Source organism: Pinus tabuliformis, chromosome 7 (assembly GCF_031772625.1).
Source record: "Pinus tabuliformis cultivar Carrire ecotype Pingquan chromosome 7, CPIR1, whole genome shotgun sequence".
NCBI classification, from domain to species: domain Eukaryota; kingdom Viridiplantae; phylum Streptophyta; class Pinopsida; order Pinales; family Pinaceae; genus Pinus; species Pinus tabuliformis.
The window spans coordinates 1,646,098,229-1,646,125,161 of NC_142293.1; the positions used below are offsets into that span (position 1 = coordinate 1,646,098,229).

At 37.2% G+C, this 26,933-nt stretch overlaps 2 protein-coding genes across 2 annotated transcripts; one reads left to right on the forward strand and one right to left on the reverse strand.

Moving 5' to 3' along the window:
* The first annotated feature begins 5,346 nt into the window (after positions 1 to 5,346).
* Positions 5,347 to 5,785, forward strand: LOC149254704 (putative protein phosphatase 2C 44). Its single transcript, XM_089454818.1, has 2 exons — positions 5,347 to 5,626; positions 5,760 to 5,785. The coding sequence occupies exons 1-2, from the start codon at positions 5,347 to 5,349 to the stop codon at positions 5,783 to 5,785; spliced, it is 306 nt and encodes a 101-aa protein (XP_089310944.1).
* Positions 5,786 to 6,593: 808 nt separating this feature from the next.
* Positions 6,594 to 25,439, reverse strand: LOC149254705 (origin of replication complex subunit 5-like). The gene is made up of 6 exons (XM_089454819.1): positions 25,227 to 25,439; positions 8,542 to 9,196; positions 8,187 to 8,457; positions 7,361 to 7,762; positions 6,788 to 7,097; positions 6,594 to 6,641 (listed from the first exon to the last, which is right to left on the reverse strand). The coding sequence occupies exons 1-6, from the start codon at positions 25,437 to 25,439 to the stop codon at positions 6,594 to 6,596; spliced, it is 1,899 nt and encodes a 632-aa protein (XP_089310945.1).
* Between the last annotated feature and the right edge of the window lie 1,494 nt (positions 25,440 to 26,933).

The following is a 26,933-nucleotide window of genomic DNA, read 5'->3' on the forward strand; positions in this document are numbered from 1 at the left end:
GGGTTAAGCAAACGCAATGGACATGAAGGATGGCTGGCCAACAATTTAAACAGAGCTATATTAGGTTATTTTTATTGGCTTCTGGCCATTCTTAGTGTTATCAATTTATTAGGCTAGGTTAGTGCGGTAGGAATGTACACATACAAAAATGTCCAGGAAATTACCTCTGATATGGCAGATTCCTGGGAAGGTGTTCAAGAGTGTAATATGGTTTAGCTATGTTAAGTTTAATGGTTGATTTGGAGAATATTTTGAAATCTAATAAACAAAAGTGACGTAGAAAAGTTGACCTTAAGTGACGTAGAAAAGTTGACCTCATTTCTATTCTAGAATATTTTAGGAATCTGCATTCAAATAAGTTCAGATACAAGGTTTGAACCTGAATATTTCAAATAAATATGTTTTTTTTCTGGTAAAAGTTATAATTTCAAATGAAAAAAAAAATAGAGTAGGTACATTATTGTAAACTTTAACAATCAATCGCATTGTTAAAGTGGATCTTTGTTTAGAAATAAACCAAAAAAATGCACATATCTAGCTTGACACTAACTTTAAAATTAATAATTTGACAAGTATTCCATATTTTTATTATTGTAAATAATATATATGTATAGTTTCAGGGAGTTTAATGGTTAAGAAATATGTTTTTTTGTCTGACTTTACAACTTCAAATATGTGTTATTATCTCGTCGAGATTATTTCTTCAAATTGGAAAAAAAATTGAGTAAGTAAATTATTGTAAATTTTAACCATCAAACCACAAAATTAAAACTAATTTTTATCTAACCAATAAAAAATATATATATATATTAACCAATAAACAAAAAAAATATATATATCAATTTAATATCTTAATAATAATGTTGAAATTAAATTATTATTATTATAAAAACCATATGCTCATTCTGTCACTAAAAAAGTTTACGATTTGTCAAATGCATTCATGGCGTGGCTCCGTGATCTTCAATCTATTTGTCATCCTCTTTTTAACTTTATCACTATACCCGTGACAGCGACTTCATATCCCTACCTCCCCGTCATTGATTCCGCTGCAATTATTGAAAAATTGCAGACCGTTCGTCAAAATAAACGTTCTTTAAAGGTTCTTGGTTAATTTATTTATTTTTTAATTTCGGTGCAACTAAACTATGAAATTTATTCATCGTTCTTTAGTCAATGGTGATGTTTCACGAGGAATATTTATTTAAGTAATACCATAAAAAAATTAGCAAATGGATTGGTCGCCGTAGTTGCTTTCAAAAAATTTAAACAATCGCACTCAACACGGGTGGTGTGCGGTGCAGTCAACTAGGGATAACGACATTAAGAGATTTTTACATGCATTTAATTTATTAATTACTAGCATTTGCACTTGATGTTGCAAAGGAAACGCCGTAAGGCATAGAATGTGGAAGAATAGCGACATGTGAATGGGCATTGTTGAAAGCAAGGGTGGATGATAATGAGTTGCAATTGAAATTGTTAGTTATGTGTATGCTGAATATGGATATTTTGTAAATAATAGTGTGTAGAAGAATAGTGACATGTGAATGGACATTGTTGAAAGCAAGCGTGGATGATATTGAGTTACACTTGAAACTATTAGTTATGTATGTTTTGAATAGGGATATTTTGTAAGTAATAGTAGTTTGTGGAAGAATAGCAACATGTGAATGGACATTCTTGAAAGCATGGGTGGATGATAATGAATTATAGTTAATGTTAGGTAGAGGTTATCCATTATCCATGTAGTAGTTTTTGTTTATGTGAACGTGTTTTTGTACATTATTTTAAGGTTTTTCAAATGGGCATCTTTGAAATTTTGGAAAAAAAATTGAATTGTTTGGCAAGTTTTGGCCTACTACTCATAAACATCAATCCAAAAAAGGGGTATGTGTTGTAGTATTTGTAAATGAGTAAACATTTAAAATTTGGTTTTATATGAAAAAAAGATTTAGTATGCATAATGAAACATTAAATCAAAACAATAATAATAAAACAATTTTGCATACCGTCATCTACAGATATTGTAAAGCAACTCTAGCCACATTTTGAATATTGCTACAGGGGCTTACGCTGTAAAGACTCCACATTCAAAACAAAATGGAAAGGTAGGATGAGAAACATATTGGATCATAAAGCAATAGAGAGTATAGTGGAAGCATGGGATCCTTATAATTATCGCTGGTCCTGCTTAAGCCTTACTATGATTGGTGCCTTTTGGTGGCTTAGGCAAGAAGAGTGATTTTCTAGGTATCATTTTCATTTTGTTGCTCCTATGGGGCTTCTTAGATTCAGAATTTGAAGGGACCCAACATCGTAAAAGTGTTGTTTGGTGGCTTGGGCTTGTAACACATGAACTGGTACTTAGCCCCAAACAACTCGAGAGTGTACAAATTTCCGAGGACAAAGGATAAAAAGGAGTTACTATTAAAATTTAAAATTCCCGCTTAACAAACTCTACCTGGGATTCCTTGAAAATTTTAATTTACCAGCCTCCACATTTCATCAAAAGATAAGAGCCTTACTGTAAAATAAGGATTGAAACTGAAAAGTAATGAGCTGTTATCATTTTTTTCCATTCCACCAGTCACAAAACATTAAACATGTATGTACCAGTTCACTCTACATGATTCATGATTTATTGCAGAAATGGTAAAAAAACTCAATGCTTATTTCTTCTGATCTCAACAGAAATTTGCATTTTGAAATCTTATAAATCTATTAAAATAGTAACAATAGTACAAAATTATATCTTATTTTTGAGTGATCAGGAACTTTACGGCCCTAAAAGTTTTATTATGAGTAAAAGCTTATAATTTCATTGTCTTCTAACAGTTTTGTGTGAACGAACTCTAAATTTCTTGCACCATTCTGACTTGAAGTAAATGCACAGGTGGTATATTGTAGGGAGACAGAGTCAACCTGCAATTGTTTTGGAGAAACCTATAGAGCTTGTCAATCAGTAATCCTTCAAAAGGCCTAGCGCTCTTATTAGTCTTCAATGTGATTTTTCCTAGAAGATACACAAACCTTGTATTCTTTGCCAATTCAATCTACTACAATTCCTCATCTAAGAGTAGTTACTTTCTTCCACTGTATTTCTGCTTGCATAACTTCTGTCATGTGAGGAGGAATGAGTTCCTCTAAGCTTGAGATAGTCTTTTATGCTTTCAAAAACCTGGTTGATAAATTCAGAGCCTTCAATGTTTGGGGCATCTTTGTAACCATATTGGGCTACACATTTATATTACACTGTACAAAACAATTATTCAAGTGACACCTTCCATTAATTCCATTTCAGCAAACAACAATCTCAGTTGTATACCATGAACAATGTTGTCAAAATTTTGAGGTTCAGGGTAAATAACCGAGATTGCTTTTGTTGAAACAGAACTGATGAGATGTGTCGCTCGAATAATTGTTTTGTACAGTTTAATTTCTTGATGTACATTTGGATTACGTGGTTCATGGTATGTAACTGAGATTGTCGTTGCTCAGATGGAATTGATAGCAGATGTCTCTTGAATACTTGTATTGTACAGTGTAATTTCTCGATGTACATTGGCCTCAAATATAGAAAAGAAAGTATAGACACTAAGTGCTCACTCCTAGATGAGGATCTAAATTGGTGAAAGTTAGTCCTGGCTATTTAGTATTGTTTTTATATTACAGTACCATTTCCTATTAACGGACGATAGAAGATAAGATAAGACTAGTTTTATTAATGGCAGTGGGTGACCAAAAGAGAGGTCAACGGGGCTCAAAAGTACACCAGTTACAACATACTGTGGAAGTGCCCATTACTTGTCATTAGGTATAGATGTAAAAAGTAGAGGAGGGAGAAGAAGCATCCACATCTGTATCAATCACTCTGTAGCTACCGATGTGCTGCTTGATAATGTCACCTAGGGAGTGCCTGGGTAGTACCAATCTATAGTCTACATATTTAAATTAGTGCTGGAAAGGGGTTTAGCAAATTTCAGTCCTTTCATTAGTTGAGTAGGGTTTGATTCCCAACTTAAATCGTAATCTAGAATGAGATTCTTGATTTTGCCCACAAAGAAACTCTCTAAATTAGCTAATTTGTAAGTCTATTTCAATTGTTACCAACCTATATCCTTTCTGAGCTGGATGATAGGTATCACGCCTCGTTACCAAATGCATATATTTTTTATTATCTTATTTTTGAGCCCTGGGGTTGGCTTGATTGGCCTTGGAGTTAGACATTAAACTTCTCAGAAATGGGATGCCACAAGTTCAACTCTTACGATTCCTTTGGGGTTATGCATTGTAATCAACGCTGATGGTCTACTTGGTTTACCATCTATGAATCATGGGGAATACTTGTAATCAATGCTGATGGTCTACTTGGTTTACCATCTATGAATCATGGGGAATACTTGTAATCAATGTTGATGGTCTACTTGGTTTAGCATCTATGAATCATAGGGAATGCTTGGAAGGTCTCTATGAATTTAACAACATCTATTTAAATTCAACATCTATTTAAATTTTAGAGTTGATTGTATTGTGACATGTATTGTTTTGCTATCACTAGTCAATCAAAAATTAAAATTATACATTAAATTGGAGCAGGTTCAAAGTTTCTTTCCATTTTCCAAATTGCATATGTTTATCTCAATTGCCTAACTTGATTGTAACTTGTGAAACAATTTCGTTTTCTCCTCTATTGGTTCTATTATGATGTTTCTACTTGCATTGACTTCATGGGTTAATTTCCTGTGTTTTATCTTTGGCACATGATATATATTATTAATTGTAACAATGATCTGCATCTATGAACACGATTTTTCTAGTTGTGATATATCGCCATGTCCATTTCTCAAACCTCAAAGGCAAAGATTCTCCAACATTTTACTTCTCACATATAATGAATTTCTTGTTTTTCCCCATCATATTTCTAGTTGAATATGTTTCATGCGTAAATCCACTATTTTTCAAATAGCTTAAACTGTTCATATATTTCCTATACTTATATGTTCATGTGTCTCTTGCACCTATCCAAAGAAAAAACGTCCAGTAGTAGCATCACGTCATGGCATAAAGCAATAGTGCTTCCTTATTGCAAAAATTGCATTTGCGACAAATCGTTATCATTTTTGATAATTTCCTTCATTTATATAAATATGATGGTTCTCAAATGACTCTTTAGAAAAAAATTGTATATCAGATGAGATTTCTGACTCTGATGCACATCCAGTAAAATGCTTTTACAGCTGATCTGCCATTTGTTGTATTGGTTGTCACTTGCTATTTTCAAAGTTTCGTATGGTGTAAAATGCTAATTAAGTATTTTAATGCTGACAAGTATCTCTGATAATAATGGAGCCGAAGTTCTGGACAGACCCAGAAAGTGCCATCAAGAATGCATACAACCAGACTGATGGGAAAATTTTAGCAAAGGCAGCTGATTTAGGGCCCGGTGGCTCCACAACAGTCACTGATATTTTAGTTGATGGGAAAAAACTCTTTGTAGCAAATACAGGAGATTCCAGGGCTGTTATATGTAAAAACGACACTGCTATTCAGCTGACTGTTGATCATGAGCCAAGTATTGAACACCAAAACATCGAGAAGGGTGGATTTGTGACACTCCTGCCAGGTACCACTACAAATGCTGTGCAGAGATTAATTTTAATGAGAACATACTTAAATAATTTCTAGCTCAAGAGTAACATTTGAATGGTCACAGGGAGAAACTGTATACTTAATGGCATTCTTTTTTGATTTATTAGGAGATGTACCTCGAGTTAATGGTTAGCTTGCTGTAGCTCGTGCGTTTGGTGACAGGAGTCTGAAGCAACATTTAAGTTCAGAACCAGATGTGAGAGACATAGAATTTCTCATTTTGGCTAGTGATGGATTGTGGAAGGCAAGGCATTTTTTCCAATCATTGACTTATTTGCATAGTTACTGTTAGATGCATATTTTTTTTGGCAAACTCATCTCATGGGAGAAAGCATCTAGGAATTTTTTATTATTGTATTGTCATTAATTTTACTCAAATACTTCATATGAAACGCCGTAAGGCATAAATTGAAGAACACAAATGTTGTTGTGGTTATTCAGTTTTACAAACTAAATATACTTAACAAAACTATTGTAACAGAGTCTAATTCATATATGTTCCCACAGATGAGGAGGTTGTATTGTAAGCCTGAATGCAATTACTCTGTTCCCACAGATGAGGAGGTTGTATTGTAAGCCTGAATGCAATTACTCTGCTGAAGAATAAAACTTAATTGTCTTGCCCCTGGATATTTCCTTGACATGTTGTCAGGGTTTTACCACATAAATCTCGTGTATTAATCTATATAATTTTGTGTGCGACTTTATTGTGAATAATCTAATTTGCAGACTCTGAACAACATACCTGAGCTATTCACAACTCCTGGGGTTATGAGGTGAAACAGTTCATATCTTTTATAATTACGTGACCTCCTTGCCCCACAACATACAACATTTAACAATCAATAAATTGTCTTTCTCCCACAAATTGAACTGATTTACTTCCTCTGTAGTAGGCGACTGAACAACACATCTAGAAATGGTCCTTGTCAAGGTCATTATCACCGATAGAGATATTTTGACAAAGGAAATTTGACACTGCATGCAATCTACAATCACAAACAAATAAGAGATGGATTAAAAATAAAATTCCTATTTCCCACAGCCAAAGTGATGATCAAAGATTTTAGTCGATATTTTCAATACAGCATAACAACACTAAACATTGATAAATCATAAACAAAAAGAGGCATACCTTCATTGCAAGTTCCTGATCGATGTTGCAACGATATCTAGCAGCACCTTCTAGGGGACAGTTTGTTCCTTTATACAAAAGATTGATATTACAAAGAGTTGAGAGTTGCATAAGAGCATCAGCCATAGGCCCCAAACCATTTTCATCAGCTGCAGATATATTGTCAGATTGTAGATTTCCCAATTCTTCATCTGCCACTGCTGTGATGCATTGGAAGATTGCAAGCAGCCTATCCAGAGGGAAACTCCCTGGACCTTTAAGGAACTTTTCTTGCTCCTCATGTTCCTTTCTCTCTGTGGATTTTACACTCCTATTCACAAACCAACAAAAGAGAGTATACAATAATTACTCCAAAGTGATGCTTGGGATTGCATAATTATATGGAGGAAACATTAACTTCTTGCTGCCATGAAATGGGAAAGAGGGCATAGTATTTAGATGAGCTGGAACTTCTAGATAAAAGAAATCAGATCCTTCCTTATGTGAAATCAACTAAATTTATTTTTAAGAATCAGATGAAAAGAAAAACAAAAAAGGAGAAAATCAAAGGATCAAAGGAACTAAAGTTCTTACTTTTTCCTTCGCTTACGATTATCTAATCCCGCAGACGAATCAAACAACATGGCATCAAGAGTCGCAGGGTTCCTTGATGCAATGAAGGCAGAGATGAGCAAGTACTTGCCACAACCAGAAAGATGAAAATCTAGATCTTCATGTATTTCATCAAAACCTTGTCTTCTTGTCATGATTTTCCTTCTAACCTTGTCTCCAGAAGTAGGGACATTGAATATTTGGTTCAAGGCTGGTGCAATGTGTGGCTCAAGATAAGAAAACAGCCTCCGCTTTCCGTTTTCATCGGGAACCACAACTTCTTTGCTAATTGGTTCACAATATTTTTGAAACAAAGGTTCTAATGCTGTAGTGAGTTCTATAACTCGCCTACAAGCTCTACTGAAGGGCTTCAAAATAGCATTGTCCAATATCAGAAACAAAAAGAAAACAAGTTTAAATCAAGCAGCCACATATTTCATTGAAACTTTTAAAAACTTCGAAAGCCCCTTAACTTGAACAGCAAAGAGAACCGTGGCACGGTTTGGACACCTGAGATCAGAGAAGCCCAACTTTCTTGCTACTGGGTGGATCTTCCCATACAAAATAAGCAAGTGTATAGTGTGCAGAAGAGACAGAACTTTCAGCAAACCAAACTAATAACCTCATTGACAGGAGCCAATCAACAAGATTTACACATTGCGACATACTCCTATGGACGCAGAGAAATAGTAGACACATGAACCCAAATTTGCCTCGTGTTTTTCTAATAAGATTTGAGCATTATTGTTTCATTAACAGAAATCTATAAGCATATTTGAAGAAAAAGGTAGGCACAGGTACTTACTTGAGAAATGAGGCATACAGCTCAGTATTACGCTGCCCTTTGATAAGGATTTGATACAACTCATCATCAGTATAGTCCCGAAAGTAGACTGTCAATGGCTTTAGAGCACCAATATGGGAATAGAAGGAATCTGGAGTGATATTGCTGATAAAAATCAAACCCAAATTGGGCATTCTTGTCAAATCAGATAGCTTGAACAATGCTGAGATGAGGTTGAAACCATTGTTCCACTCATGCAGAAGTTCAATATTGTCAAATATCAAGTACACCACCTCTGGAAAATCCAATCTCCTGACTTCTTTACTAAAAGAATCATTGTCCCTCTTCCCTTTGTCTTTCTGCGAAGGATCATCGCAACCAGAAGCCTGAAGCCCCCTTCCTGTATTTTTTTTGGAGGAACCCTTAAGCCCCTTTTCTGGACTTTTTTGGGTATTCTTGCGAGGGGAGCCCTTAAACCCTGATTCCTGAAACCCTTTCTCTGGACTTATTTGGGTATCCTCGTGGGGAGATCCCTTAAACACTGATTCCTTCAGCCCTTTATCTGGGATTTTTTGGGAATCCCTGGGAGGAGAGCCCGTAAACCCTGGTTCCCCATCTTTCCGAGATTCTATAGACCCACCTACCAATTTCTTTTCATATTTTTTCTCAATGGCCTGAATACAGGCTTCTTTCAAATACACAACAAAATCTGCAATTTTCTCGCAGCGCTTCGCACTGCTATAGTTATTAGCTTTCGTTCTTCTGTGGGATATCAGCTGGTTCAGAATGGATTCAAACAGCAGACGAGGGCTAAAACAAGATCTACAGCTCGCATAGGCAAAAGGGCGGTTCAAACGCTTAAATATATCTAAAACTACACTGGTTTTGCCAGTGGAAGGGCCCCCATAAACAAGCAATGGCGTCATAGAATCCCTTGGACCCCTAACGAGCGATATGAGCACTTTAATTTGCGTTTGTCGCCCGGGAAATCCATCGCAGAGGCATTGTTGGCTGCTGTGCGCCTGGTGATCCGCCTTTTATTGCATGTAAAGTGAAACGTTTTTTAAGGTTTTTTAATGTTTTAAAACATTTTTTATCAAATCAGACGGCTGATTTTTGTTCATTCGTCTAACAAAAAATCTAACGGCTACGATTAGGACAGAAAGGCAATCGGGGGAGTTCATTTCAGAGGGGAACGCCTTACGGCGTAATAATATAGAGTCAGACATTTATAGCATTTTGAAATTAATTCAACCAAATCGAATTTCTCTAGATTCTTATATGCATTTAACTTATTAATTGTAATATAGAATCAGACATTTATAGTATTGCAAATTAATTTAATCAAATTGAATTTCTCTTTTTTCACAAAGAAAAAATAACAAATTTCTATTATAAAATGAAGTTGTTACATCAAACAAAATTTTCTTGTATCTTATTCTACAACTATAAATTTTGTAAAAATATTAAAAAGAAACATATATCATAAGTTGACAAGAATTAATGAGTGAATAGAAGTCATGGACCTCACTTAACTGAACAAAACACACTACAAAAACCTCTGCATATGGTAGTAGAGGACCAAGAGAGGTGGGTCTAAGTCCAAGAAGAATAGTAAAAAAAACATGGTTGGCAGCCTCAAATATATCAAATATATCAGACAAAGATGCAAACCATTATGAAAAAATGAAGAATCTTGAGTTTATGACAGAGTCTTGAACCAAACATTCGTAATGAAAATACCCAGGAAGTGTCGATGCCCCACGCTTGGAGAGATGGCCCGCTAATGTGTTATGCTCCCTAAAAATCTGGCAAAATGATAAGGAGCGAAAACTATCGCTCATATTGTTGATCTGCTCCAATCGACGACCCAAAGTTGGAACATCAAGAGAGTAGGAATCCAATGCTCGACCGATTGTCACTTTCGAATCCCCAAAGATGACAATCTCTTCCACTGCGAGCCATAGAGCACAATGAAGGACTCCCCAAAGGGCAACCACCTTGACACACATATTAATGTCAGAACCACCAGAATAGAGGAGACAATGATGAGAAGAGGAAAGGGAAATGACTGCACCACAACCATAAGCACCCCCATAGAGTCGCCATAAAAAAGTCCCCTAGGGAAATATGCTTAATATCTTTGAATGTCCCACCACTCTTAAAATTGTTAGATAATAGAGGACCTACCTCCAAAAAATACCCAATAGCTATGAGAAAAGTATGCATAAAATTTAGAACTACGTGGTCTAAAATGCAACATTCAGACAATGCCAAATCCCCCAATTAATTAATTAATTTTAACTAATTTTAACTAAAAATAATTAACTTTCATTAAATGCTTTCTCACATAACCAAATCGAATCATTATATTTAATGAAAGTTAATTATTGTTTAGTTAAAATTAACTATAATTCTTAATCAACATTACAATGTAATATAATTACTAAAATATAATAATTCAATAAAGTTACTTAAGACGTTGTTCTAATATAATCATTAAACAAAGTGACAATTTAATCTAATCTTAAATAAAGTGTAATATGCAACCTTGCTACTTAGTACCTAACCTATTATAGGTAATTGATAACAAAACTTATTGTAACTAGGATAAAAATAATACTACTACTACTTTAAAGAAAAATGTCTATATTTATAGTGATTTTTTAACCTACTTTTTAAAAGTATATTTCTATTTTTTTACACCACCATCTTTTTAATTTATTCTAAAGATATATTTATTATTAATTTTTGATGACATTATAATTTATTTAGTTAACATTTGTTTAATTTTTTAAAAATAATGATTTTACTAACATTTTAAAACAAAGCATAGACTTGTATTATGGTCAATTGTTAATTATAATATAAATATTATTACAATTAAAATATGACAATAATTATTTTATGGTCTTTTTTATTGAAATTTCACAATATAATTTTCAGTGAGAATGTAGCTTTTTATTTTTAAATTGTATTTTTGACATGTCTAGAAAACTTCTTTAACACTGAAATTGTGCAAACTACACCACTCAAACTCATATTTCCAACCAATTTATTCTAAATTTCATAAAAAAGATGAAAAATATACCTTAAAATACTAAAATATAAAACAATAAACTATATTAAAATAATGTAAAATTAATAATAAACATTGAAATGGTAACAAAAATATTTTTAATTTGAATATCTTATTAATAAATGCTATACATTTAATATAAGATATTATATTATATTATATTGGATAGGATATTGATGATGATGATGGTTAACGTCCGCTGAGACCAAATAATGATCTATCGGACCTAAAAAGACAAATTATTTATTTTGATTTAAGATTTTATTCCTATGCTCAAAAAGCTTGGAGAGAAGCCTCCCGAGTTCACTATAATTTTGGCATTATATTATATTTCTAAATTTATCTTAATGGCATATTTGCTTATAATTTGACTATTTTTTAACTTAAAAGAAACAACAACTTAAGATTCACATATTCTAATAAAATAATATTAATGTGAAAATAGTATATAATGATTCGATTTGGTTATTCTTAACTAAAAATAAAAATTATAATAATAAATAAACAAATAATTTTATAATAAATAAATAAATCATAATATATGAACAAATAAATCTTAATAAAAAGTTAATATTTTATTTATTGATATTAATTATTAATTATGTCGTAAAATTAATTAATATTAATTATCAACTATTAATATTAATTTCTCTTCTTTAATTATTAAGTGATTAATTAAGTATCATTAATATTTATTAACGCTATCATTAATAATATTGATTGATTAACATTATTAACATTTATTAATATTAATTAGTTTAATATAATCTTTATAGCAATTAATTGATATATTATTTATTAATTTTAATATTAATTACTTTTAATTAATTATTAAGTGATTACTAATTTAATATTTTAACATTATTAATTAAGTATTAATATTTTTAACACTATTAATATCTATTAACATTATTAATTTTGACTTATTAACATTTATTTTTATATTAATTAGCTTAATATATTGATTAATATAACAATTAATTAATATATTAATTATTATTAATGTTAATTACTGTTACTTCATTATTAAATGTTTATTAATTAAGTATTAATATTTATTAACTTTATTAATTAAGTATTAATATTTTAACCCATTAATATCTATTAACTTTATTAGTATTGATTTATTAACATTTATTAATATCGATTAATTTAATATATTAATTAATTTATAGCAATTAATTAATATATTAATTTTCATAAATATTAATATAATTTTAAATCAAATAACTTCAAATATTGATTCAATATACTTATTTCTCTATTCTTTTAAAACTAATATATATAGAAATATTTATAAACATTTCTCAACAAAATAAATAAATAAATAATAATTAAATAAAATAAAATAAAAATTATTATTTTAACATATATTAAAAATTTTAATTATTATTTCCCTTTAGGTTTTGAATTTTAAATTAATTAACTCAACAATAAAATAAAAATAATTTATTGAAAATAAAAATAAATAATTAAATGAATAATTAATTAATAAATAAATTAAATATTAAATATTAATATTCAGCCGACATTCTGCTAATCCTAAAAATTTATTATCCTCATTAATATTTATTTCCTTCCAAGCAGCTCTTCTTTTATCATCATTCATAAGCCCTGATGATGGATCCCAGTTGGGATTTGAAACGTTGGCATAAAAATGTTCATACTGTGGATTCTCTGGAAACTGAATCAAAAGATACAAACCACAGATCCCTTAAATCCAGTACATAGGGTACAAATTATTTAATAAAAATAATGATACATGTTCTTTAAGGGTATTTAATTTATATATACATAGTATTATTAAAGTGTCACTTGGAGTTAAATCAAATTTTTTATTTTTTTAATTAAATCAAATTTTCATAAATATTGAGATTTGATGTGTGTACGGATAATGACACTTTGTGGCATATAGATTTTTTTTGTATTTTTATTTTTAAAATAATTTTTATTTACAAATGCTATTTACAAGCCCATAAAATTAGTCATTTCAGCGGAAATAAGAAATTAGAAATTTAAATTTAAAAAATTTCAAATTTTATTTTTTATTTTCAAAATATTTAGTTTAATATATATTTTTTTTCAAAACCTTCATAGACTTTATAAAATTTGTTTAAATTTGTCCAAACTAATTAAAAGTCAAACATTTTTTTACTAAAAACAAAAACAATAGGCCTTTAAGCAAAGCAATGCCCATACATTAATGAATTATTTTAAATTTACCCAATTTTCAATTTAAATACCAAAAATAAATTATTTGAAAAGACAAAAATAATAAAATATTTTTTTAGTAAAAATTATATTACTTTTAATATAAACAATAAAATAAATTAATTGAAAAGGCAAAAATAATAAAATTGTTTTTATTAAAAAACAATAAAATATTTTTATAAAAAAATATAGTTATTAACATTACAATAATACTATAAGGATATATTATTCTATTTTGACATCATAGTTATAATATAAAATGTACTATTCTATTTAAATTAAGAGGGAAAGGACTATTGTTTGCTGGGTAGCTCAAGTGGCAATGGCCGTAGAATGAAGTCTCACTGAACCAGAGATCTTGGGTTCGAATCTTGTGCTACCCTCCCCCTGTAGGGGGTGCCAAACTTACAAGAAAAGAAAAGGCTACTAACAAAGCAACACCCATATATTAATGAATTATTTTAGATTTATCTAATTTTAAATTTAAATGCCAAAAATTAAATTATTTGAAAAGTAAAAAATAATAAAATAAATACAACTTTTTTTGTTTTTGTGTTAGCTTGGTAGGATCCTTTTTATATTGATATTTCATGAAGATAAGTATGATTTCTACAAAATTGCAAGTGGCCTCAACCTACCCATAGGAAACCAGGTCTGTTGGCCACCTATCTGCATCGAATGCTATCCAAAATTTATAAAGAGTTTTCCTTACCATCCACGCTACATTGACAACTTTATCTACTATATAATTCTTATTAAAACAATAAATGTTAGCCATCATATAGACAAAATTATATTGACACGACTGTTTCAGTCATCTGATGAGTCCACAGGGGATAGGTCTTTCACACTTGAACCCAGGATTTCACTTCTCTTCATATCCTGAAGGCTCTATTCAATCCTATTCACAATGAGGTTGTTGTGATATAGTTGTAATTGGACAGATTGTATCTCCCTTTGCAGGTCCTTCATACTTGGCTCAACTGGTCTATCTTCCTCCAGGTCTTCTCTTTCCTTATAGGTTGTCATTGCACGGGTCAGGATGTTTTTCATGACCCAATACTGCTGGATAGTTTGGCGGAACAACGTTTGGCATCCTCTGGTATTCTCTGGGTCTTTATCAATTGTTTCCCATTCCTTTGCCTCAATCTCTTGATTTTCTATGTTATTGTTTATTTCTCTTTCCCATTCGGAAATTACTACTTTCACCTCAGGCGGTGTTCCTACGAAGTATGCGTTGATTAGGTTCTACATACTGTCCTTCCCTGTTTTCTTGCCTCTTTTGCTCGGTCCTTTGCTAGAAGTCGGTTCCAAACCTTTAATCTTTTTTCCGGCCTTTCCCATTCCTATGTTTCCTTTCTTTCCTGGTTGGTTACCTTCCTTCGCCATCCTATTATCCTTTCAACTTTTTTCCTCCCTTTCTGAGCAACGCACCTGTACTTGGGCTGAAGCACGGTTTGAGTGCCGAGGCTTTGGAGTTCTCTGCACTTTGCTTTTTATATTACCTAAACAAAAACCAGGAATGCAACATTGTAAGTCATCATCATATTAATCAGAGTGGCCTCAAGCTTCCCCCATTTTGGGTGGGACTTCTTTGGTGCGAGCTTTTTCAATCGCTCCGTGCCTTGAGAACTATGATAAACCCCATTGACAACTTGATTCCCCCCTCCCTCCTCACAGAATTGGAGGATAGTGACCTCCCCTTTGTTCTGATAGCTTCCCATAGGAATTTGAAGAGACTAGTTACCCAGTTCCCATGAGGCTTCCCTACACCTCCATCCTATTGTAATTGCAACCCTACCCTGGGTATCACCACCTTAGCGAGCAACGGATTTCTTCTCAATCTCCCACCAGGCTACAAATATCATACCAGTCCACGAGAGAGCTATCCTTCTCCATTGGGTCCCATCGAAGGAGCTAAGCAAAAGCTCTCTCAGAGCAATTTCCCTCCCCTAATTACAATCCCAGTTACTACCTCTATTTCCGTGGACCTTATCCAGGTCCAAGCTCAGCTCTAGATTGAGGAATATCAGCCTTATCAACAGTTCAAAGGAAACTTCTAACCCTCCGCACACTACTAAGACACCTTCCTTCCCGAGCCACATTCTCAACCAAAACAGCTTGTTAGGATTGTTACTACAACCACTGTTGAAACCCCCTAAGGATATCCCAGTAGGTTGCATTATGACTCAACTTTCTGCCCTTACCTTAGGACCTATCTACCTTAAGGCCAAGACCAGGGTTCCCAAACCTCCTTCCCTGGGTGACAAGACTATCGAATTCTCCCCAGGATAACAGGCCAAAACCCCAAGAGAAATGGGAGACCTCAATAGTGAACACATCCAGGGGCATCATTACCATTAACTAGTGTTCTGCTTCTAAAATAGTATTTTCTAGATGGTCATGAGTGAGAGTCAAGAGAACATACTAGTTCTTGCAGACGAAAGCCGAACGCAGCTCGATGTCCTCCAACCCTCATCTTTCACCACCTTCAACTGCACATCCTACCTTGTCTTGCTGCATGCAAATGTCGCTTAGCCTAGCTTTCTTCCCTTTTTGTCTTTCTGTCCACCTGCCCCACTTACCGTCCAAAGGACTCACCACGTGCCTTCTTCCTTCGTCAGCCACCCTTTCTCCCACATGATTGTCTCGAGATGGGGTTCCCCTGATTTCCCTATAATTTCCCTGCGTTAATTCTCTCCTACCACTGGCTACTCCTGCCGTGAATTTACTCCAGCTACCTTGCCACTTGCCGGCTGTCGTTGCCTTCCTCCCTTTGCCAATCTTGACACCTGGCCATCCTCTCTCACCTCTGCCCGCTTGAACAACTGTCTCTTCCCTGTACTTCCCACTACCCCACTGCCATTTTCATGCTCTCATGGCCCTTGGCCAACTTCTTCTCCCTCTGCCCGTCGCCACAGCTAAGCGTTTGATCCCCCTTAGCCCACCATGACCACTGACCTTCCTCTCCCTCGTTTAATCCACACTTCCTTTCGCACCCTGATCGAGGGTTTTCTCCCTTCTCCTTGTCTATTCTTAGGATTTCCTCTAGACTTCTCATGCCTTCCATTTGGCCTAATTCCGCTCCCCTTATATCAAGGTTGCTACCTGCCTGCCCACACCCCTAGTTGGCTAGGTTATCTGCTGCCATGTTATCTAAACCAGGTGGATATTGGTGGCCGCCTGCCAATTCCACTTGGACCCCAACCATTGTTTCTTTCAGTTTTTTAGTTTCCTTAATTGTAGCACAATTTACTATTTTTAGCAGTTTTTCGGGTCCTAAACTTCTAGAGCCATTTTGAGGCCCTAAATGACGTTTTTTTGGCAATCTACCGCCAACAATTAATTGTCTAAAATCATCTTTTCTGTCGTAGTCTTCGGAGAGATATTTCCAATGTTTTATCATGCACGTCAAACGGAGATAATATGACCAAGTCATAACCCTGAGAAGTTGGATGTCCAACTCACCCCAACGAGGCCCATAAAATCTTGGTGTTACATCTCCTCGGGTTAGGGTTTTGGTTGTTTAAGGTTTGCTCTTATTGTTCAATAATAAAAAGGCCCTTGAGCCTCATTGTAACGTAGTTCAGAGGCATGTAGCCGCCACATTTCTTCTGAGAGATAAGCTACCATCGCCCGAGCTAGTCTTATTTCCATTCTGTTTGTAAGCAAATTTCAGAATTTGATATTAATGAAATGAAGTGTTATTTCTACTACATCTTTGTATTTATGGTTATATCTATAATTTGTTGTGTTCTTGTTTAAATCTAGATCAGTGGTATCAGAGCGGTCTACTCTTTCTCTGTTTCTATTTGCATGTCCCCAATGAGGTCGGGATATAAGGAGTTAGGGCTTGAACTGGTCAAAAATTTGCAAGACTAGCCTCGCAAATCCTGACGGCCTCCCATGGCGGATGAAAAGAAAGACGAGGGGGCAAGAGGTCCTATCAAAATCTTGCTTGAGGAGGCCCTCGAGCGAAAAAGGAACACGATGATGGACAACTTTGCCTAGATCCTTCAACAACTACCTAGGGGCGATGCATCTACTTCTGACAGCTACTCTGGAAGTGCTACACCCTTTAAGGTACAAGTTAACTCTGACATTCCCATATTTTAGGGTTATATAGATGCAGACGCTATAGATAAATGGTTAAATCTGCTAGAAGGATATTTTTCCGTTCATGATTTTTCCAGCTAGGAAAAGATCACCTTTGCTCTTCTCAAAGCAGCCCCCCACGTCAAGGACTGGTGGGAAACCTACTGTGAGTAGAAGGATGAAAGTACGAACTCACTGTTTTCATCTGCACCCACTTGTAACTCGTTCCGGTATGCCATCAAGGAGTAGAACCACCCTGTCAGGAGCTATGAGGATAAATACAGAAAGTGGACAACGCTGCAACAGGGAAGGGACCAAGATGTGTCGAAGTTTACCATTGTTTTTCATACCCTCCGCACAAAGTTAGGTATCAAGGATTATGAGAAGAATTTGGTTCTCAAGTACCTCGACTGCCTGCATAGGTGCATCTTGGACGAGATGGAATTCCTGGACATCTCCTCACTCGACACGACATACCGATATGCGGTCAAGATCAAGCAAAAGTTTAAACAGAAGAAGCGAGACTTTGGATCTGCGAATCCGAAGCAAGGGAAAGGTGCCCCCAAACTGCAGAACAAAGGACAAAGCCAAGGCAGGGCGGCCCATGACAACCCACCAAAGCCACAAGCAAAGAACAACATCGTAAAGCCAAAGAAGGACATGTGAAAGTGGTGTGAGTTCCATAAGAGCTCCAACACAACGTAAGTGAGTGTTGGGCCAAGCAGTCACTGGTGGCCGAACTAAAGGCTTCAGAATCAGATGCATGTTACGACTCTGAGTCAGAACCTGACAAGGGGAATGACAAAGGGAAGAAGATTATCGATGCAGAGCCCAACGCCACCGTTGCCACCACGAAGATCCAGAAGGAGGAACCCGAAGATCCAGAGGAGGAGGAGCGCCTCTTCCACTCCCAGATGTGGGTAAAAGGTTCCCAGCTACAGTTCATTGTCGATAGCGGGAGCCAAAAGAACCTCATTTCGGCAGAGGTCGTGAAGCGGCTTGGCTTACTGACCACATCACATCCATAACCATACACCATCGGGTGGCTTCACCAAGGACAAGATCTTTGCTTGAACCAGGAGTGTCGCCGTCCATACAACATCAAGCCCTTCACAGATGAGGTATTATGTGACATTACTCCCCTTGATGTTTGTGATGTATTATTAGGCCAACCATACTTATGGAAGCGACATGCTGTGCATGAGTTAAGGCCTCATGCTGTTATTGTTACTTTGGGAAATAAGTTGTACAGGATATCGAAGGTAGCACCGCCTACCACCATCTCTTTGGTTACTACAAAACAATGCAGTAAGCCCATTTCCAAAACCTAGAAATTTGTTTTCCTGATGATATGCCCTCAGGGAAAGAAGAAGATGGTGGCCATGACCTCCAAACAGGGCCCCTCCACATGACAACAACATATGGACAAGGTCATGGAGGAGTATGAGGACATCTTCACCTCCCCCACGGGGGTGCCTCTGCACTGTCAGGTCAAGCACTCCATCAATCTGACCCTAGGTGCGACGCTGCCCAATGGACTAATCTATCGACACTCCATTTTAGAGAATGACGAAATCAAGAGGAGGATTCAGGAGCTGCTACAGAAAGGTCACATCCGTCTGAGTTCATTGCCCTATGGGAGCCCGATCGTGTTGGTACAGAAGAAGGATGGGACTTGGAGACTCTGTATTGACTACGGGCGTTGAACAAGATCATTGTCCAGAATAGGTACCTGATCCCATGGATTGATGACCTTCTGGACCAACTGAAGGGGGAAAAATATTTCAGAAATATTGACTTGAAGTCCAGCTATCACCAGGTACCAATCGAACCCTCCAATGTGTGGAAGACTGCCTTCAAATCCAATGAGGGACTTTTCGAATGGTTGGTTATGCCTTTTTGGTTGATGAATGCTCTTGCAACCTTCATGAGGCTGATGGATGACATCTTGCAGCCATTCACCAACTCATTTGTAGTGGTATACTTGGATGACATCTTGATCTTCATCCAGAGTTGGGAAGAGCACCTCCACCACATCCGACAGGTTCTCCAAACACTATGACAGCACAAGCTGTGTGCCAATTTGGAGAAATGCACTTTTGGCATGACCCAGGTTTAGTATCTGGGATACATTATTGATGAACGAGGGGTGCATGTGGATCCAACCAAGATCCAAGTCATTCAGGATTGGCTAGCCCCAACCACTCTGACAGATCTCCATAGCTTTCTGGGTCTTGCCAATTTCTATCGTAGGTTCGTGTTGGGATTCTCTCATATCACTTGGCCCTTGAGTCAAGTCACCAAGGGAGGAGCGAAAGCAAAATTATTTTGGTCTGAATCCCAACAGAAGACATTCACAGAGTTGAAACATCACCTTTGCTCTGCACTAGTGCTCACTTTACGAGACTTGCAACAACCATTTGAGATTGAGACAAATGCCTCTAACTATGCTATTGGGGCAGTCCTTACTCAATAGGGGCATCCAGTGGCATATCACAGTGAAACACTTTTAGACACAGTCTGGAAGTATCCCACTTATGACAAAGAGATGTATTCCATTGTGCAGGCTTGCCGACAATGGAAGCATTACATTTTGGGGAAGGAAATGGTCATCCACGCAGACCACCGATCCCTGCAGTTCATACAGACATAAGGGAAGTTGCAGAATCATTGCCATCAAAAGTGGTCCACATACCTACAACAATTCCATTTGAATATCAAGTATAAGAAGGGTAGCACCAATAATGTTGCAGATTGCCTTAGCCGACCACCAATCATGGCGTTAACCATCGTGCTCAACTCTTGTGGGCATGAGACTTCTGATTGGCCACTTCTCTACAAAAGTGACCCAAAGTTCGGCCACACATACCAGATGCTCTTGGAGTGTCAACAAGTTGCAGATTTTCACCTCCAGGATGCCTCGCTATGCCACCTTGGACACCTTTTTGTTCCTTCAAGCGAGCGAGCCGAGATGATTTGGGAAGCCCACTACAGTCAAGCTGTTGGGTATTTCGGGGTCGAGAAAACAGTGGAAGTACTGCAGGAGTATTTCTACTGGCTGAATCTTCGACATGATGTCGGGAAGTACATCAGATCCTGCACTGCCTGCGCCATTGCCAAACCGACCATCAAGAAGAAATGCCTCTGTGCTTTGCTGCCTACCCCTAGTCGACCTTGGGAATCCATCTCCATGGATTACATGTCGAGCATTCCTTCTACTAAGCTGGCAGGGACTGTGTTTTTATGGTCATCGACAGATTCTCGAAGATGGCCATTTTGGTGGCCTGCAAGAAGAATATCACAGCAGAAGCCACTGCTAAAGTCTTCTTTGAATGAGTGTGGGTACACTTTGGGATCCCATAGTATATCATCTTAGATCGGGACAACAGGTTCCTTAGTACATTTTGGTCCAGTCTTGCTAGAAAGGCTTGGGATGGGGTTGTAGTATTGAAGAAAAATATGGCCGACTTATCCTTATTGATCTCTGTCCCAGAGGAGCTCGTGAAATCGTTCAGGATTTCCATCAGGGTTCTATCTTTCTTGAGGGTTTCTTGACCAAACATCTTTATATCATCAACAAATTGTTGATGTATTAACGACAAATCATTGCCCCACATTCTGAGACCTATAAATTGATCGCCTTGCACTTTTTCTTTTACATATCTTCCTAATCCTTCAGCAGCCAATATGAACAAGAATGGGGACATTGGGTCGCCTTGTCTAAGCCCCCTGGTTGCATTGAACGCCTCTGTAGGAGATCCATTGAGGAGAATTGAGAACACCGGGGTCAAGATCATTGACGATATCCAGATTATCCATATAGAATCAAAACCAAACGCCTTTAGGATACCTTGTAGGTACTTCTAGCTCAGGTGGTCATAAGCTTTCAATAAGTCTAGTTTTATCATCATTCCTTTATTTTTTTGGCTCTTCAGGGAGTGAATTTCCTCTTGAGCCGTAAGAATTCCATCCATAATTTGCCTCCCTTTGACAAATCCTGTCTACTCTTGGGAGATTAATATAGGCAAGATAGGTTTGATGCGATTCACCATGATTCTGGCCATGGTTTTATATATTACATTGCAGAGAGCTATTGGTCTGAATCCTTGCAGTTCTTTCGAGTGGTCAGTTTTGGGGATAAGAGCAAGGAAAGTGGAATTCAGGGCTAGATGCATTCTTTTATTGCGTCGAGACTCCTCCACGATTTCCACAATATCTTATCCCATAAACAACCAAGTTGCCTGAATGAACTCGGTTGTGAACCCGTCCGGGCCCAGAGCTTTGTTCTTCGCAAGGCCTTTGATAACGTCTTCCACCCCAAACTTAGTGATTTTCCTTAGTAGGGCTAGGTTCTGATCCCATCTCGCTAATTGGGGGATATGTCAAGTTATTTTGGATATGTTCTCTGTCCTATGTATATTGGGTTATGTCAGCAAGTTTTGGAAGTGGTGGACTAGAAAGTTCTCCATATCTTCCTTTTGAGTGAGACGATTTCCTTCCTGGTCCACTAGGGAGAAGATCTTGTTATGCTGCCGGTGTTGAATCATCACTTTGTGAAAAAATCTAGTATTCCTTTCCCCTTCCTTCAGCCACTGAATTCTTGATTTTTGTTTCCACAGGATCTCTTCCTGCTGCCTCCTTTCCTCCAAATTGTTTAGCAGTTGTCCTTCTGCCTCCACTAAGGTTTCAGTTCTTCCATCATTTATTATCTGTTGTTGCACCTTCCTCATCTTTTCCTGAAGCAATTCATGATCCTATTGTATGTTACCAAACTCTTCCCTATTCCATTTTTTAATTCTGTCTTTAAGTTCTTTGAGGTGGAGTTGGAATGTATGTATTAGGTTTCTTCCTTCTTTCTCACTTGCTTTCCACCACTCCAGCAGTTTTCCAAGGAAGGTCAGGTATCTTAACCAGAAAGCTTCAAACCTAAAGGGTCTCTTAATTTTCCCTTGTTTCATATTCACTTCTAGTCTAATCAACCAATGATCTGAACCCAAGCAGGGTAGGATGGATGCCTCGTAGTAAACAGCTTTGCCGATTAGGTTTTCTTTTGCCAAAAATCTATCTAGTCGAGATGTTGTTTTCCTATTTCCTCCTCTTCTATTGTTCCACGTGTACCTTCCATTGATTGTTGGGATGTCCACCAGATGTAGTTCTTCTTGGATGTCCCTAAATTGTTCCATTTTGGGCTCCTCCCTTCTAATCCCTCCTTTTTTCTCCTCTAACGATGTTATCAGGTTGAAGTCACCTGTAATCAGCCAAAGCTTTTCACGATGCATTTGGTTTAGGGTCTTTATATTTTTAAGAAGTTTTCCTTTTCAATTGGAATGTGTGGGCCATAGAATGTTGAGAGAAAGAACCATTCTTTAGTTCTTGTGTTTTGGAACCGACCTGTGAGGATGCGTTGCATCCCTATCCAATAATATACTTTTACTTCTGTTGGGTTCCATATTATTGCTATCCCTCCTGCACTTGCTTTTGCATCCATTTCTACTACCTCATACCTTGGTTTCATCTTCCTTAGAATCTCTTCTAGTTTTTCTCCTGTTATCTTAGCTTCTTGGAGACGCATAATTTGTGGCTTTTCTTTTTTCAATAGCTCCATTAAGTATCTCTATTTTCCTCAACTATTTAGGCCTCTTATATTCCAAGATATTACTATCACTGGGAAACTTTGTTAAGTTGTTGGTATACCGCTAATAGCAATACCACCCTGCTCGTGTTCACCAACGCCTCTCCCATTAATTGTATCGATTCCTGTAAATTTCTCCGACCTCTTTTCTTTCTTCCTTTTGCTCTATTTTGGTACTCCTGGGGGTTTTCCTGGTGCATACCCAGATTCTCTATGATCTCAACCTGTCCCTATCCTTGTTTGGCCTTATACTGTTGAAAGGTCTCTTTATACAATTTCTTTTGGTCCTCTGGTATAAATCTTTCATCTAAGTGCCTCCATTCATTTAACAATTTCTTGAGGACTTCATCTTCAATGCTTAGCTCCTCCCCATTACTTGGGTTGATTTCCATTGTAGTGGTTTCCATCCCTACCTGTACATCTTTATCTGTGAGATCTATTTGATCTTTCCGCTTAGGTGTTGTTTTTGCTTGACTAGAAATACTATCTTTTCCTTTTTCCTGGTAATCCATGGGTTGGGTTTCGTTTCTGCTTCTTCTTCCACCTGTAGTACTTCATATCTGTTTTTACTACTTGACTGAGTTTGGTTATCTTTTTCTAGGCTGTGGATTCCCTTTGGTGGCCTTCTCTTGTTCTTAACCTCTTGGAATCCCTCATTTCCTTCCTGTGGGGTTTTCAGCTGTTTTTCCTTTAGCTTCTAACCTTCCTGGTTCAGTGGGCATTCTTTAAATAAATGTCCATATTCATGGCACCTTCGGCATCTAAACGAAATATGATCATAGTCCAGGGTCGGCTGCCATATGTCTTCATGGTATCTAGATCTACTGATTCGGATATGGGTTCTACTATATTCATACACACAGATTCTCGCATAGTATGTATATCGACCTCATTTTGTGGTTTCAACTATTTTAACAAATTTTCCTATTGTGTTCCCGATTCCCTCTAATATTTCTGTGTCTCGAGAGTCCATTGGGATTCTAAAGAGTCTTACCCATACAGGGGTTGCCAGGAATTTCTCTTTATCGGGGTCATAACATTCCTCCCAATATCGCATGAACAAACCAACATTATAATGGAAACAGGGGACATTTTCAAATACTCTCTCCTTACCTTATAGGTTTGAGAAGATTACCGTAAAGAAGCCTTTGGCTCCCAACTTGAGTTTGATATGGCCTTTGGGTTGCCATTTTTGTTGTATCCACTTGACGAGGTCTTTCTTTGTCGGCCACACTCCTCTGAACTTGCAGATCATCACATGGTCCTTCATGAAGCTTTGGTATCTTTCCAGTTTATTCATCAGGATTACAAATATGGGTTTCTCTGCTGCACATGGCAGACACTCCCCCCTGCTTCGAGCCTGCCATCGCGCCCCGAGGACAGGGCCATTTGCCAGATTAGTTGTTTCTTGGGCTTGTGGCTGAGTTTTTGGTTTTTGGCGTGAGTCTCCCGCCGTAGCATCCCGGTAGGAGGTGATCTCCCCCCCCCCCCGTCTACGTATGTCATCCCACCCTGTCTAACGGTCCACAGTCTGGCGAAGCTGCTGGAGATGTCAGGAATGCAAGTTCTGGCCTTAGGTTTTCGGCATGTCAATGGCACAGGTCTGCTAGGGTTGCAGAGCGCATAATTTACCTTGGTATAATTTGAAAACAAGTTTCCTTCTCGACAAATAAATACAACTTAAATGCTAAAAGTAAATTAATTAAAAAAAAAAAAAAAAAAATACATTTTATTAAAAATTATATTACTTTTTTTTTTTGTAATGCTTGGCAAGACCTTCCATTTTCTATTATATATATAAGGAAAATTTACACCACATAGTTTTACCTGGTGGCCTCAACTCGCCCCGAGGGGAAACCGAGTTTGTTGGCCACTGGTCAGCATTATACGCCATCCAAAAACAAAATTGCTTCAGTCTTTCTTTCAAGGCTACGTAGGTCTCAGTCTCATGTCCAAATACTATATAACTTCTAACATAAACAACAGGAAATTTAAATGCTATCTGCATAAACAAAAACTAAGCCTAGAGGAACTAATCCTTCTAGACATTTCGCTCCTCAGAGTCTGAGGCAACAGGAGCGGGATCATCAGCAGTTGCCTCTGGCATTCCAAACAACTCCACGATGCAAGGGATGTGACGGTCGATATGATCCATCTTGACATCCTGTTTGTGCAACTGGAATAGGATTTTCTCCATGTATTTTTTGTAATTGGGTAGGCCCTGCAGTGTGACTGCCATCCCCACAAAAATTTGTTCCATTGCTTTACCAAGAAAACTTTTCATCAAGAAATATAGGTACAGGGTGTGTTTGAATTGCGTGATTCTACCTCTTGTGTTCCCTGGGTTGGGAACCATCGTCCTCTAGATTTCTATCTCATCGTCCAGTTCTAGCTCGTGTTTTATCTCTTCCTCCTAGTCATCTATCAACTTTCGGATGCCGTCATCTGTTTCCTCTCTATATGCCGCAACGACTTCCGCTATGAGGTGCTCAACAGGCTTTCGGCCCCTGCGGCCTTCCATCGGGTTGGGTCTCTTGGCTGCCCGAGGAGCCGGGCCTTTACTTCCACGACCACGCCCACGTTTAGCTGGAGCCATGTCCTGTTCCTTGATGCCCTATAAACATTCAAACACCATTAGATCCCTGATGCCATTCACATCAATCCATCACAATTGGTCATACCTTACTTCTCTGCACTACCTAGCCTGTAACAAGTTAGGGAATCCATGTGGCCATAGGTGGCATGGGGAATTGGGTTCCAAGCTTAGGTCCTTAGTCTTTTCCTTGTGCTGCTCCCCCTTACCCTGGCTCAGAAGCTGGTCACCCCCCAACATTTGGAACCCGACATTTAGGCCCTTCTGGACCCGGTCTTTACACTTGCTACCATACCCGCATGCCCCTTCCTCAGCTTGCAACTTCCTGCCATGGGAATTCTTGCCTCTCTGCCAATTGTGCCCCCCAGGGTCCCTATTAGCGCTTTTTCTGCCATGCAGATGCAATTTCCAGGGATTTCTCAGCAGAGTACTGGCATTGTCGGTATCCCATCCCCCTACCCGCAACTCTGGTTTATCTCTCTCAGCTTCACTCAATCCCCCCACCATGCCTTGCCCGCTATCACTAATTCCCCCGATTGGGATAACAGGTATGGGCTTGTAGCTTGGCTCAACCCCATCAAATCCATGCTATTGCCAAAATTTTGGCTCAAAATCCAAAGGGCTGACACGTAGATCCGGGCCATGGCCCTCCCTTTCCTCCCCTGGTTCCTTCCTGACTAGGCTAAGCCCCATTGGGATGACTCTTTGCCTCTCCCTCCCGCTAGCGAAACCCCCACCATGGCATGAAATTGCCGCAAAAATTTGACCAAAGCTTAGAAATTGACTAGGAGCAAGACCATACTACATACAGAAAGCTGTCGCTAGCTCACATACCACAGGGGCTTTACTGGAAGAGAAATATCATACCACGTGGGTTCATATTGGGGGATATATATTGAGGGAAAAATGAAATAATATATTGAGCATATAATATGGGGTAAAGGGTTTTTATATTGGCAAGTATAAAAAATGGAGCTCAAAGTTAATGAAAAAATATAAAGGGGTATAAAAAATGTTAATGAAAAAATGGATACCTACAATATCTAGTGAAAGTAGGGGTTTTTTAAATTGGGAAGGTGTATTGGTTTCATATTGGTAGGGGGTTAAATAATGTGATTTTTAGAGTTATTTTCCAATATGTAGTCAAATTAAGGGTATTGT

Coding starts and splice junctions, on each gene's coding strand:
- LOC149254704 (XM_089454818.1), top strand. CDS start 5,347: ATGGAGCCGAAGTTCTGGACAGACCCAGAAAGTGCCATCAAGAATGCA. Junction 5,627..5,759: donor ATTTGTGACACTCCTGCCAG/GTACCACTACAA, acceptor TTGATTTATTAG/GAGATGTACCTCGAGTTAAT.
- LOC149254705 (XM_089454819.1), bottom strand. CDS start 25,439: ATGGAACAAATTTTTGTGGGGATGGCAGTCACACTGCAGGGCCTACCC. Junction 7,763..8,186: donor GAGCTGTATGCCTCATTTCT/CAAGTAAGTACC, acceptor TCTGATATTGGA/CAATGCTATTTTGAAGCCCT. Junction 7,098..7,360: donor AATCGTAAGCGAAGGAAAAA/GTAAGAACTTTA, acceptor GTTTGTGAATAG/GAGTGTAAAATCCACAGAGA.